This window comes from Chiloscyllium plagiosum, chromosome 3, assembly GCF_004010195.1.
Source record: "Chiloscyllium plagiosum isolate BGI_BamShark_2017 chromosome 3, ASM401019v2, whole genome shotgun sequence".
Lineage (NCBI taxonomy): Eukaryota > Metazoa > Chordata > Chondrichthyes > Orectolobiformes > Hemiscylliidae > Chiloscyllium > Chiloscyllium plagiosum.
Genome location: NC_057712.1, coordinates 73,741,851 through 73,757,759, shown reverse-complemented (window position 1 = coordinate 73,757,759; position 15,909 = coordinate 73,741,851). Strand labels below are relative to the sequence as shown.

Below are 15,909 nucleotides of genomic sequence, written 5' to 3'. Positions count from 1 at the left end.
ACATGTGGGAGGTACAGCACTACACATTGAGCAGTTTCTCCTCAAAATTAAACTAATGAATGTTCATTGCTGTCTGTCTGAGACCAGAATATTCTTGCATAATTCCTGCAGGACTGCATTACTCTTACACATACCATTTGCCTTTCTAATTTGATCTTGTACCTACATATCACACAACCTAAACCAACCCTCAAGAAACAATCAGAAGACAACCAACCATAGCCATCCACTTCTGCAACCATAACTGCACCTGAAGGTGATGATGTAGATGGCTTTCTGTCCCTACATTAACAGTATTTTTTGTGTTAAATTTACTTTTGCTAATAAATATGATTTAAACCTTCATTTAGGCTGTACTTTACTTTGTGTTAAGCTTTTAGGTGATTTTTTGAGCAATGGTGAGTGTTATCTTTTGGTGGGCTGCCCCATACCCCACTTTTCCCATAGGCCCCATTATTTCTATGAAGTGATTTTCCATTAAGTAAGGTTTCGCTAGAACACAATTCCGACATTCCAGGAGAACTGTCTGTAGGGGAATGAGAAAAGACTTTGTTGTTTTTTTTTATCTTGAGGGCAAATGCTTTGTTCTGCATTTGTCCATCATTTGACAACTCTGCAGGGTATGATTATCTCAAATTTAAAAATAACTAAAAAAAAAATGAAATCATAATCAGAAATATAAATAGTGATTGCATGCTTCTCGTTTTGAAAAAAAAAATGTCCCATTCAATGAAAAAAGAGAGCTTTTTTATGGCCATACTAATTCTTGCACCTAATGACTTTTATACAGGTTTGCACTGATTTTTTTTAATAGATATTTTTATTAGAAATTTAACATTTTTACAAGTTTACAAAAATAAACAAAACTCTCAAGTACAAACATTGATATACAATTAAATCTTAAGAGTATAACCAAAATTTAACAAAAGAAAAATACCGAGAAAGAAAAAAAACAAAACTCAATTAACTACTAATCTAACCTACAACTAACCAGAGTGTATATTTAAGTCTCTTACATTATTCAAATAAGAGAAAGAAAAAAAAGCAACGGATAACACAGAAATTGGGTAGTGAGATACATGCTCGGAATGTGTTAATATCAAATATAACAAAACCCGTATTCATGCAGGATTCCTCTCCCAAGGGGCCCCGGACCAGCCAGGTTCGCCATCTCAATTAAATAAAAGCTGTTGTTAGAATAGCCGAAATATCTGTATTCATATAATTCAAGAAGGGCTGCCATATTTTATGAAATAATTTGGTCTTTCGGTGCACCATCTTTGTAAGGAAGTCAAGGGGAATACATTCCATAATTAATCTGTGTCAATTTGAAAGTCCAGGGGGGCCCTCAGCCACCCAGTTTACCAAAATATTTTTCCTTGCACAGAAAGAGAGAATAGAAAATAGTCTCTTCCCGTGCATATCCAGGGAGGGTAAGTTCGAAAAGCCCAAAAGGAGAGATACAGGGTCCACTTTAATTTCCGTTCCTAAAATTTCTGTCAGGGTACTTGCTACTTTAGTCCAGTATCTACGGATCTTATGACAGGTCCATAGGCAATGTACAAGAGTGCCCACCTCTATTTTACATTTGGGACACATTTGGGACAAATCTGTATCTGATTTATAAAGACTATCTAATAACATAGTCTTCTTCTTTATGTAATCTCAAATTTGGAAGTATCGAAAGAGGTCTCCATTAGGTAATCCAAATTTCTGACGCAAAAGACATCAGGACCCCATCTTTAAATAGGTTCCCTAGACATGAGATACCCCTGGATCTCCAGAGTTTAAAAGTGGCATCTGTAAACCCCGGTTGGAATCCCCATGTTCCCACTATCGGCGCATAGGGGGATGTTTTATGTGAGTTGCCCTCATTTTGCCGCATTATATTCCAAGCTTTAATTGTGTTTAGTATTATAGGGTTTTTACAGTAATCCGTAATGATTTTCCTCTTGTCTGAAAATAAGCGGTTAATAAGTGGTCATTTTACTTGGGAAGCCTCGATGTCCAGCCTTGCAGTGATTTTGAACTGAATCTTATGCTGGGGATAGGGTCATGGATGGAATTTCTTCTCTTACAAAGGGTGGTGAATCTGCTTTACTGCAGTGGGCTGTTGACACTTGGTCTACTATGGCAGACAGATTTTTAATCAATAAGGAATCAAGAGCTAAGGGAAAAGTCAGGGAAGTGGAGCTGAGGACTATCAGATCAACAGTGATTTCATTGAATGGCAGAGCAGGCTTGAATGGGCAAATAGCCTATTTCTGCACCTGTGTCCTATTGTTTTATGTTCAGTCATTTTGGGACAGGCTTCATTTGTTGAATGCTAGTCTACCATGAACTACTGACCTTCAATGCCAGTATCCCTTTCCTGAGATATTCCAGGCATGGTCTGACCGGTGCTTTATATATCCTTAGCAAGATTTCCTTATTTATATACATCATTCCCTTTGAAATAAAGGCCCACATTCCATTTGCCTTTCTATTACCTGTTGAACTTGTATGTTAGCTCTTCGTGATTTATACATGAGAGCTCTCAAATCCCTCCTGCTGCAGTTTTCTACAGTTTTTCTCCATTCAAATGATGTTTAGATCCTCTATTCTTCCTGTCAAAATGCATCACCCCACATTATATTCTATCTATCAAGTTTTTGTCCACTCAATTTGTCTATATCCCACTTTAAACTTATTGTGTCATCCTCATCACTTGCACCCCTTCCCCCCCCACCTATTTGTGTCATCTTCAAACCTGGGGACAGTACATTCACTGCCCTCCTCCAAGTCATTAACATATGTTAGAATTAATTGTCCTCCCAGCAATGGATCTCTGTGGCACTCCACTAATTACAAGTTGCTATCTTGAAAATGCCTCCCTTATACCAATTCTTAGCCTTCTGTTAGTTAGCCCATCCTCTATCCATGGTAGTGTACTTTCACCAACACCTTGGGCTCTTATCTTACTAAGTAGCTTAACATGTGGGACCTTATCAAGCATCTTCTGGAAATCCAAATATATTGGTTGGTTTGTTTTGCCTTTAATATGCTTGTACCTCTTTAAAGACACCTCATTTGCTTGTCAAGCATGATTTACTCTTCATGAACCTTTGCTGACTCTGTTTCTAAATGCTCTGTTATCACATCTTTTATAATAGATGCTAGTATCTTGCCAATAACAGTTTAAATAAACTGGCCTTTAGCTAGCTGTTTATTTTTTTCTCCTCCTCTTTTTGAATAAAGATGTTACATCAGCAGTTTTCCAATCCTCTGTTACTTTTCTAGAATCTAATGATTCTTGGAAGATTATACCAGTGCACCCTCTATTGCTTCTTGCTTAACATGCTAGAATGCATCTCATCAGGCCCAAGGGACTTATTAGTCTTGAGCCCCATTAGTTTCACTTGTGTTTTTTCTCCAGTGATAGTTACTATATTAATTTTCTTTCCCTCTTTTACCCCTTGATTATTGATTATTTCTGTAATGCTATTAGTATCCTCCAACATGAACGTGGATGCAAATATATGTTCAACTCCTCTGCCATTTCCAGGATCCCCATTGTTATTTCCCATGCCTAATTCTGTACAGGGGCCTATGCTCACTTGGTATCACTTCTTATGTATTTAATCAAGTTCTTGCTGTCTGTCTTGATATTGCTTAACATTTCACCCTCAAAGTTTATTTTCTCCCTTTTTTGGCCGTCTTTTGTTTTTAAAACTTTCCAAATCCTCTGGCTTACCACCAATCTTTGTTACATTGTATTTTTTCTTTTCAATTGATGCTACCCTTAATTTCCTAGATTAATCATGGTTGCTTATCCCCTTACTAGAATCCTTTATTCTCACTAGTTTATATTGATTATAATAGATGAGAAAATAGTCCTGGTATTCCAAATTTACTTCAGTGTAACTTGAGTTTTGGAGAAAATGTGTTTTTCAAACTATTAACAACATGACAATAGGAATTTTTTTGGCACCTCATAATCCTCTGAGCCTTGAAATTGATGATTTGGCTTTAATAATTTAAGAGGTTTTTTTAAGAAATTGCATATTATTTTAACACATATCCAAATCAAATGAGTTGATGCTATTAGTGATAACTTTGGTGGTGCTAATGCATGCTAGTGATTGACTATGTAGAGTAATTTTATGAAATGTTACTGAAGCTTGGAAAAACTGATTTCATTTTCCCTATTCTGATTTTTCATGCCAAAATAACATATCAATGGTGTGCTATGAAGACATTTGAGTAATAGAAACAAGATAAGACCATGATTTAGGTTGTAGTAATGAAGTGGATTGTGTTAGATTGCCACATCATCAAGGTGACATGGTAACTAATGGAAACTAATTCTTGGTGACTGTCATTCTCAAATCAGTGTTCTGATAAATCCTAGCAGTCAAACTGATATTATGCTTCCATGTAACACCACGATTGTCATGTTGTGTAATAACACACGAGCTGCTTGGCCTTTCCTGAACACTGACAGAAGTCTGCTGTGTCCAGATATTTATGAGATGATGGATGAAACTGAGGCAATCACAATGTGTTGATTCAGTGGATAGAGCATTATACCTGATGCTATAAAGTGGCAGTATTTGGGATTTTATCTACAGTTGCTCAAATGCCACATTTTTACTTTCACCAATCTTGTTAGGAGCAGACACTGAAACTCAGTGCTTCTTTATAAGGAAGGGTGAGAAACGCAGATAGTAAGTCACTGCAGACAGGTTGCAACATTTCCAGATTATCAGACCAAGAGCTGAACTGGCAAATATTTGTGACCAGATTATCTGTCTGTCTGCCAATCCTTCATGGAAGCAGCAGGTAAAGGTCTAAGTCAAGAGTGCCATGCTGGAAAAGCCCAGTAGGTCAGGGAGCATCTATGATGCAGGAAAATCGACTTTTCGGGCAAAAGGCTTCAGGGAAAGGTCTAAGAATATGCAAAAATCACAAAAGCAGGAGAACAAAATCTATTCATAAAATTCCTGCACATATTGAGGGAAGCCTTCTTATTCTTCCCAATGCAAAGAAATTAGGAGTCTTATTTTTTTAATCACTTAGAGTAAGCATATCAGTTTCCCAGGGCTGTGTCCAGAACTCCAATAACAGCTGATATTTCTGTCATGTCATTTTGGCTCATGCAATCTGAGAATGTATGTGGTAGCTACTTTGTAGAGGTGTTAGGTCTTTGAATGTGTTATACTTTAATGACCTCTCTACAAAATTAGCCAGCAGCTGAGCAGAATAAGTGCAAAGTATGCACATGTCTCAGCAGACCTTAGCTTGCTACAGGGAAACTGAGACCAGATTTCAGTAAATTCTCAAGTCTTCAGTTTCTACAACAAAATGTAATCATTTCAGATCCAGAATCAGGCCCTGAGGTTATTTCTTCTTCTATCTGCCAAATGGAAGGATATCCATGAATATAGTCCCCAGATTTTCTTTTGTCAGTTCTGAAGATGAAAATTGACCCTCATGTGAGCAAATTAGAATGTATCATGTGGGGCAACCATTCTGTACACCCACAACTGAGCAGACAATAAACACAAAAAGAAATCACTGGAGCTAAAATTGAAAGTGTTGTTGGAAGAGAAGTTAGGGTAACACATCAGATAAGTTTTCTTAAGCCTGCACTCATAAATGCTGGCCTGCCTGCCCACTTCCAGAGCTGATCAATTTACTGTGTATTTTCAGCGCTTACTGCTTTTTGGTGCTAATTCTTGCAATCACTTCTTTCACACAGTAAGCCCAAGAGAAAGCAATAACTACAAAATTGTTATTAATTAGGACAGGATAACAAAAACGCATCAAAATCTAAAGACTCTTAATACAACAAATTACGGGCATTCAGCGCCAAGCACTACCACTCAGTTTAAGTTAGTTTTTCCTTCTTTTTTTTTGTGGGATGATATTGTTGCTGGCAAAGTGAGCATCTGTTGGCCATTCCTAATTACCTCTGAATCTATTAGCTTATTCAGTCATTTCAGAGGACATTTAAAATGGAACTACATTACTGTGGGTCTGGAGTCACATGTAGGCCAGCTTAGTTGAAGATGGCAGATCTTCTCCCTAAAGAATGTGTGTTCTTATAGCAATACGTTTATGGTCACTGTTTCTAACTTCCAAATCTAGATTTAATTTTAATTGAACTGTAAATCACCAGTTACTGTGGTGGGATCTAAATCCTTGCTGCTCGAGCATTAACCTAGTCTTATGGGTTGCTGGTCAAATGACATTACCACTACACTATTGTCTAGTGGAGATACGTGTTCTTGGTTCTACAATGAACATTAACATCAACTCAGGTCAGTCAGGCTGTCCCTTCTTGAACATGGTGTAGATTCTTATTTTCCTACATATTCCATCGCAAATAAGATTGCCAATTGCCAAATTAGAAATTGAGCTTTTTTATTCTTACTAACTAGGAATCATCCTGAAACAGCCAAACTCATTTTGTATGGAATCCTACAAAAAGTAGAAAGCTGAGATTTTTCATCTTGTCAATTCGGCCTGAATACAAGGTCATATACCAGAAGTGAAAGATGCAGAGACTCCCACGTCTATAGTTATCTAGAAGTGACAGTGTTGTAGTGATAATGGCACTAGCCTGGTAATTCAGAGGCTATGCTAATGTGGTTAAAGGGAGTTCAAATCCCACCATGGCAGCTAATGGAATTTAAATTAAAGTAAATTATTAATATCTGGAAAATAAAGCTAATCTCAGTAATGGTGGCCATAAAACTACCATCTCTTGTTAAAGAAAAGCCCATTGCGTTCACTAACATTGAGAAGGAAATCTTCGATCCTTACCCAGTCAGGCTGATATGCAGAAACAAAAACAGAAGTTGCTGGAAAAGCTCAGCAGGCTTGGCAGCATCTGTGAAGAGAATTCAAAGTTAACCGGTGATTGTTGCTCAGAACTGACCTATGTGCAACTCAAGATTAGAGTGGTGCTGGAAAAGCACAGCAGGTCAGGCAGCATCTGAGGAACAGGAAAATCGATGTTTCAGGCAGGAGCCATGCAACTCTACATACATTGCAATGTAGGCAACTCTTAACTGTCAACTGAAATGGCCTTGAATGCTATTCAATTGAAGGGTAATTAAGCCTTTCCATCAACACGCACATTTCACAAGAGGAAAAAAACAGAGACGAAAATTTGCTTTAAGGTAGTGTTCACATGCTTTGTTTAAAACTTGGCTGTTCTTAAAGAAACTTGTTGTTAAATATCTGCTCTTTAATATTCATCAGCATATACTTATGATTCTGAGAAAATCAATTTTACAAAATTAAAAATTAGAAATTGGAAAAATATTTAATCAGATTTTTCTTCCTTTGAAGTTTTTTTAAATCCCATAATAGCAGTGTTTTAATCTCATCCATTATAAGTAATCATACCTAACTGTCAATTTTAAAAGAAGAGTATAAATTTTAATGTTAGTGAGTTTGTCCTCTATTTTAATATTATAAATTAGTAATTTCAATGAGCAATGACCTATTTACCTCTGATGTGTGCTTTCACCTTCCTAATCAATAACTATTTGCAAAATACTTTGCTTTTTTTAACAAGGGAAAGCTAATTGGTAAAATTAAGCTGGAAACATTTGGGAAGCATTATGTTGTAAAAGTGACTCTGAGTGATGAGTCAGGTGGTTACCTGGGCATGCAGAAGTCCAAACTTTGAATAGCAAAATGAAACATTTGTCTTTTACTTACTTTTCACTCATTCAATCTGAAACAGTCCACAACATGTCCTCAAATTGTGATTTTTTTTTTCTCTGTTTTGCATCACTGGTTATGCCCTTTGGATTATAATCATTCAAACTGGAAGTGTTCATTAAGTAATCTTATAGCACCTACTGAATAGGTCATTGAAAGTAGCAGCTTTAGCTGCATTCTAAGAGCTTTGAAACTGCACCGATTATGTTTCTTTTTCTCTTTGGAAAATGTCCTAATGACTTTTTCTGCTCTCTTCTCCAGGACTTCTCTATATTGGTTTCAGTGCCTGTATGTTTGGTCTATACAGCTTCATGCCTGTAGTCATTAAACGAAGCAGTGCTACCGCTGTCAACCTCTCCCTATTAACAGCAGATATTTACAGTCTATTTTGTGGGTTATTCCTTTTCCAATACAAGGTATGTTAATCAAATTTATTATGTCACTGGGCTTTGTTATTTTGAATGGCGTGACAGAAAATAACCTGCTCTTCCACTGAAAATGATCTGTGAACTATGTGCTTTGTAGTTGTTGTAAATGCAAAAGGGAGATTAGTTTTTTCTGCACAATATTAAACAGTGGTGTTCTGTCAATTTAGGTTTCCTGGAGAATGCAGCAGATTTGTCTATGTGAAACATGGTTTACTGTCCTTGTCAACATCATGTAATAATGCAAATCTATCTCTCATCATTTCTGTCAAAATGAGTGTTCTCATGCTGAGTAATTGACTCATTATGTGTTTGAGAATTCTGAGACCTGAGGTATTATTTCTGTTTAGAGTTACCTGCTCATATTAGATGAGACAATGGTTAGGACAGTGCCGTTAGCTTTCAACATTCACTGCACAAGGGAGAGCTGAAATCACTTAATAGCTGCTACATCAAACTGTGATCTCCATTGAAAAGTATCTAGCTGCTGTGTTAGATGAGGAAGGTTAATAACTTAATGTAGTGTCAAATAATCTGCTGGCACTTGCCACCTAGGCTCAGAAGTTGGACAATGCACTGTACAGCATGTGGAACCATACTCCCTGTGACTCAGTCTTCAGAAAGGAGATAAAGAAATTTAGTAGAGGTGGGAAACTGCAATGCAATACATCCTACACATCATCTGTGCATTGTGATTCTCCACTGAAATGAGAAGTTTCTCAGAGGGAGAAAAAGAAATGCACCGAATAAGTAACTTACACTTAGCAGAGAAATATTCTTTCATGTAAGCTGGAGTATGCTTGATTATTCTCTATCTATTGAATCAAAGTTTATTTTAGAAATTGCACATTTCAAAACTATGTGCTCTGATACCATTCCTCCACATGAATTTATGAATAGATCATTACTTCCAAAATAAACTGGCATGATCCCTTTTTTGTGTGTAAAAAGAGAAACATAATCACAAGTGACTTGTTTAAGAATAGCACTGAGATCTGATCACACGCCACTCCCATTGTATAAAAAGACTGTAAAAGAATGAAAAAAATGATGCATTATGAAATTCACATAGTTAAGATAACTGGGCTGCATTCATTTTAATTATATGGAGCATATCTTGGAGTAATGTATGGGATCCATCTTGGTAGAAGCTCTATAATACTTTAAGATAATGACTAGTCTAAGGAGACATTGGAGTTCTAAGAATTGTGCCGTTAGTGTTTCATTCCACAAATTGGCCTCAATGATAGCAATGTAGACTTGCGATTTCTGAACTGAATTTTGTGCTGGATCAGTAAACCGTACAAGTCATGAAAGCCCTAAGTTGGTTACTAATAGAGTTGCTGCAGGGTCCTTTGACCAGGATTGGAAACTAATTAGGCAAAAGTGAGGACTGCAGATGCTGGAGATCAGAGTCTAGATTAGAGTGGTGCTGGAAATGCACAGCAGGTCAGGCAGCATCCGAGGAGCAGGAAAATCGACGTTTTGGGCAAAAGCCCTTCATCAGGACTAAAGCGGGGAGCCTCCGGGGTGGAGAGATAAATGGGAGGTGGGTGGGGCTGGGGAGAAGGTAGCCAAGAGTACAATAGGTGGATGGAGGTGGGGATGAAGGTGATAGGTTGGAGAGGAGGGTGGAGCGGATAGGTGGGAAGGAAGATTGGCAGGTGGAACTGGTCATAAGGATGGTGCTGACTTGGAAACTAATTAGCCAGAGGGCTTGTTTCTGATCGCTAATCTTTGACTCGTGATGGAAACACATATCTGTAAATATCAGGTGAGTGTATGATTAGGCTTAACTCTGATGTGTTCCACATTTGAGTAGCCTGCCAGACTTTTGTTGAGACCAACATTGACGACTGTTGTTCACCACAAAATCTAGTCCATCTTTTATCACCACAATTGAGGTATAATGAAAAAGTAGAGTGTTTAGCTCGTATGTACAAATTTTATTTCTTTGACTTGAAAATGTTTAGACAATTTGAACAGTTTTCATATTATTGAGAAGTTTGATGTTCAAGTCTCTGAATGTCAAGAAGACCTCAGGTATTGTGCCGTCATATTAAATTTAGACATTGAAATGTTATGCAGTGCACATACTGTATTCAGCAGAGCAGCATAATGTAAAAGAAAGATGTGTGGTGATAGTGACACAAGACTTGATGGTCTAAGACATAAAATACTGCACATGTTGAGTGATTTCTCAGTAGGACATTAGCAATTATTGTTTCAGGGAGATACTGTTTTACATTTTATTTCTGCATTGTTTATAAGTGGAAGTAAAGACATTGATGTGTGTATTTCAGAGTCTAATGTAAGAACAACCTGACAATATCTTGCACTAAGCTTCAGTCTGCCTTATCTGATTGGAGTCGGCCATTCGAAACACTGCTGCTGAGCTGAGACAAACATTTCAGTTGTATAAGACACCAGACCCGGAACTCTGAGGCACCCTGGGCCGGTGCATCATTATATAATGCCAATGCATTTCCTGACAGTAATCAGATCTTATGTTTTAATTTCTTTGTGGCGTCAGCCACCCCTCAGTTACTAAGACTCTTCCCTCTGAGTCAGAAAGAGCCAAATTCCAGTTCAGAGACATGAGTACAATTAGCTGATTCTGTGTGGGAGGTCAGCTCAGATGGGGTGTTGTCGTTTCAAAATAGATGTTAAAATTGTAGGATGGTTACAGTATGGAAGAAAACCCTGAGTCTCATTGGCCCAGTGTTAGCTTTTCACTGTGCCTCGGTACATGTGACAATAAATTCAATTCAAGTCAGCTTCTGCAGGAACAATTTAGTTAGTCTGAACCCCCATCCTTTTCCCATATCCCTATTTTTTTTTTTCTTTCCAGTAATTCACAATTAACTCCATCTCCAGCACATTCTCAGTTGTTTAAAAAAAGATTTCTCCCTATGTTGTCTTTGTTTCTTTTCTCCACTCATTTTAAAACTCGTATTTAGTTCTCAATGCCTTCTGCCCACGAGAAAGATTTCTTCCATGATACTCAGGGCAAATACTTCATGAGGTTGTAAATATCTATCAAATCAGCTTTCAATCTTCTCATTCATAAGTAAACTAATCCTACCTTCTCCAATCTATCCACATAACTGAAGTCCTAACTGCATTAATTGCCATAAGTCTTTTCTACACTTTCCTAAAGGAGTTTGCCTAGAACTGGCACAACTCTGGACTTGAAACTGAACCATTATTTTAAATGATTCATCATAATATCCTTGCTTTTGTATTCAATATTTTTTATATGTATAACTGAGGATTCCGTTTAAAATTGCTTTCTCAACAGCTATGCTATTTCCAACCTTTTATGCACAATTATTGTAGTGATTGTAATGAGGTCAGCCAAGTAGCCCTGATAGAATATGAGTTTTCTAATTGGGGCTGTTAACTAGATCCAGTCAGGGAGGCCTGGCTGACAGATATAAACAGGGATGTCAGACGGTCTGTCTCTCGAGAGCTGGCTCTGAGGAAGCCAGACCAATGGAAAGTACGATGCATGCTTAAATAAGGGGCGATTTGGGATACTGGCCTCTGTGGAGCTATTTCATTGATCTCTAAGTTTCTCTGCTTAGAAATGTGGTTTGTATTTTATTTTGCCTCTCCTCATATAAAGTATGCAAAAGAATGATTTTGCCCATTTCTGTTTTAAGTTTTGTCTGCTATGTGTGATCCCATTCCCAGTGTATTTAAAAATAAAAATTGTTAGGATGTAGCTGTCCCTGGCTAGGCCACCATATGTTGTTCGGAACACTTTTAGAGTCAACTACATTTCTGTTGTATGGAGTCACATATAGACTAGACCAGTTAATAATGGCAGATTTCCTTCCTTAAAGGACATTAGTGAACCAGATAGGTTTTTATGACAAGCGACAGTGGTCACATGATCAATATTATTCCAAATTTTTATTGAATTTAAGTTTTACCATCTACTATGGTGAGATTCAAACCCATGTGTTAGGGACTAGGCTGGACCACCCAAAACGTTTTTAAGTAGACAGCCCAGACCATAACTCCGCAATTTGTTTCGGTAAGTGTACAGTGAAAATTACCTGGAGTGAGGTAGCTAGGTTGACTACCAGGCTTTAAAAATTTATTCACAAAATTTCACAATGAAACACAAAGAACAGAACAAAGAACTCCTACAGAAGTCAGTCTGTCCAAATGAGACTTAATTATGCTGTTCTGATTATACACTACAGTCCCACTAAGCAACCCCCCCCCTTAAAACAGAGTAAAAAAAAAGGAAGAGATGCTTACTAGTTGAAGTCAGAAGGGCAGAAAGAGAGAGAGAGAGAGAGAGTCTGTTTCCACACAGCTCACTGTTGACCTCCCCCTCTAGTTCTGGACTGAGCTGCCCAGCTAGAGAGCTGACCACTCCCCTTTCATTATACAGGTCACTTCTAAAGCATGACTACTTTGGCCTGAACTCTGATCTGTTTACATATAAACAAAAAGGCCTCTCAGTACCCCTCAATCTCGCTACCAAACCAGTCTAATCGGAGCCGGGAGATGTTTACGACCCGTCTGATAAAACCAAGGACATAGTATCCTTGAGAAAAGGAACAGCTTTTAGAAAAAAGGGACCAGCTTTGTGATACCCGCTCCTTAAAAAAAAGAACCATCAATATCAAAAGATGGCTTCATTTTTAAAACCCTTCAAACAAACAAATTAGTCTAAACACACACAAACACTATACTAACTATACACACGCAATCATGCACAACTACATGCAAATTCAGGCCTTGGCATACCCTCCACTAAACACCTCTGTATCTCATTTGAGCCTTGATAGCGCATCGACAATCACGTTTTTGCGACCTGTCGCATGCACAATTGTCAAATTGAATGGCTACAACAACAAGCTCCATCTAAACAGTCGGGCGTTTTTGTCCTTAAATGTTCCCACAAATGTCAATGGGTTACCATGAGTGTATACGATTGTTTCAGAAGAATTGCTGGTAGTATAAACATTGAAATATTGTAATGCCAACACCGAGCTTAAAGTTTCTTTCTCCACCGTAGAATATTTCTTTTGATGAACGTTCAGCTTCCTGGAAAAATACCCGTTGGGTTTTTCCATTCCCTCATCGCTCTCCTGCAGGAGCACTGCACTGACACCCACATCTCTAGGATCGATAGCCACCTTGAAAGGCTTCGTGTAATCTATTGTGGCTAATACTGGGGCAGTGGTTAACACAGGTTTTAGGCTGTCAAATGCCTTTTGATAGTCCGCTGTCCACCGAAACGTCTTGCCCGTTTTTAACAACTCGGTGAGTGGAGCAGCCACACTGCTAGAATTTGGTGCAAATGTTCGGTAAAATCCACGCAATCCCAGGAGCCATCTTGGAGCATGAGTTCTATCTCCTCCTGAACCTATGCAAGCTTTAGACTGTTATCCCTATAAGGATGTTGCTTAATCAGAACAGCATCTCTTATCTCTATATCATGTACAATTACGTTAGTACATCCCAGTTTATTTCTGCATATCTCCCCATGTCATAGTAAGACATTTCTTCCTGACTGGAGTCCTTATCAAGTAGTTCACCTCACTCAATTTCCTCTTGATTACGTTAGTACATCCCAGTTTATTTCTGCATATCTCCCCATGTCATAGTAATAAGTCATTGAGGTCTTTTTGATTTTCTTGTGGAAGTTAACTCAATAATTTATCCCAATTTTTGACAACTTCCTCATTGTCCAATTTGTTTTGAGGAATCTCCAATACAGAATCTTCTGAACTTGGTGCTTTCTTCTGTGCTGTAATCAATAACCCTTCTCCTCTTGCTTTCCTTCCGTATCAAAATACCTTTTGAGCATATTCATATGACACAGTCTGTGAGATTTCTTCCTGACTGGAGTCCTTATCAAGTAGTTCACCTCACTCAATTTCCTCTTGATTTGATAAGGTCCACTAAACCTTGCTTTTAAAGTCTTACCTGTTACTGGAAGTAACACCAATACCTTATCCCCAATTACAAAATTGTGAATTTGTGATTTCTTATCCGCTTCTTGTTTCATTGTATGCTGTGATACTTTTAAATGCTGTCCAGCCAACTCTCTAGCTCTATTTAATCGTCCTCTAAAATTTGACGCATAGTCCAATTGGGTGGTCGCTGAATTCTGACTTAATAGTTTCCCCTTAATCAATTTTAACGGTCCTCTTAATTCATGCCCAAACATTAATTCAAATGGGCTGAATTTGATCGATTCATTTGGTGCATCTTTGATCGAAAGAAGTACAAATGGAATACCCTCATCCCAATCATCTGGATAATGCTGACAATAAGCCATCAATGTGGTCTTCAGTGTTTCATGCCATCTCTCTGGCATTCCCTGCGATTCTGGATGGGACGCAGTAGATTTGAATTGCTTTATTCCCATGTTATTCATAACCGCCTCGAATAATTTGGATGTGAAATTTGATCCTTGATCTGACTGGATCTCTATTGGTAGTCCATATCTCGTAAAAAATTAAGTAATTCTTCTACAAGCCTTTTAGCTGGGATGTTGCATAATGGGATTGCCTCTGGAAATCTTGTCCACCCATCCATTATTGTTAATAAACTTATGCCCACTTTTTGTTTGAGGTAGGGGACCAACGCAATCAATCAAGACTCCTGTGAAAGATTTGTCAAATGCTGGAATAGGTATTAAAGATAGAAGTTTTATTACTGCCTGTGGTTTTCTGATTAGCTGACATGTATGGCACGTCTAGCAAAATTCAACTACATCCTTGTGTAATCCAGGCCAGTAAAAATGTCTTTGTATTTTAATCTGTGTTTTCCTCACCCCTAAATGACCTCCAAGTAGTAGCTTATGCGCTACTCACAGCACCTTCTTTCTATACCCTACTGGCAAAACAATTTGATGAATACCTGCCCATTTCTCATCTGCTTGCATGTGTTTCCTCATTAGGGCATCATTTGTTAAGTAATAACACACAGGAATGCATTCACTCTCCTTGTCTATAAATGCCTTTTTATATAACTGTTTTAAGTTCTCATCTTTCTGCTGTAATTCAATCAACTAAGCAGAGCTAAGTAAACATGCATGTTTACCTATTTGCTCCTGCTCTGTCCCACTTATCTGATCAAAAAAAGTCTTGGATAAAGCTGTTAGCTTCCTTTTCTGAGCCGTCTGATATCTCCTGCTTCAACTTGTGTCTCTGTGATCTTGTGACCACACAGCCAGAAAAAAAATTCCTGAATAAAGATCCTTAATTTCTTCAGTTGCCTGCATCCACTGGCTTTTCAATTAGAGTAGGTAGCATGCCTACCGGTGAATCAGCTATATCATTTGCAAGGAAAAATTGTATTCCTGGAGCTGAGAATTTGCCCAGTACTCCTACCACAAATTCTCCACTCTTCTCTGGACTCTCTAGCCTCACTTTATATAATTGAACGCTTTTTGTCTCACCATGAATCCCTGTTACCAGTACCTTTTTTAGCAATAGTCCCGCAGGAGTACCTATCTCCTCATCCTTCAGCATCACAGACTGAGAGGATCCTGTGTCCCTTAATATTGTAACCTCTTTACCTGCTACTCCTGGCCTATATGAATAGATTTTACCCTTGCTTGTATATTTTTTAAGCAAATCTGGCATTTCCTCCTTAATCAACCTCTGATCATCTTGTACATTCTGAGACAGTTGTCTAAATTGCCTTGTGCTTTTTGTTACAAGTCCAACAAAACTCACAGCTGTGTCTGGTTTTCCTATGTCTGGATTTCTCCTAGCCCACCAATACTGTGATT

General features: G+C 38.0%; 1 protein-coding gene across 1 annotated transcript in view; it reads left to right on the top strand.

Annotated features, from left to right (window-relative positions):
- Positions 1 to 15,909, top strand: part of slc35f1 (solute carrier family 35 member F1) — a 295,120-nt gene that overhangs the window by 253,213 nt on the left and 25,998 nt on the right. Inside the window, exon 7 of the mRNA XM_043684483.1 lies at positions 7,978 to 8,132. Coding sequence (XP_043540418.1) covers positions 7,978 to 8,132 — 155 coding nt within the window. The remainder of the gene's footprint in view (positions 1 to 7,977; positions 8,133 to 15,909) is intronic.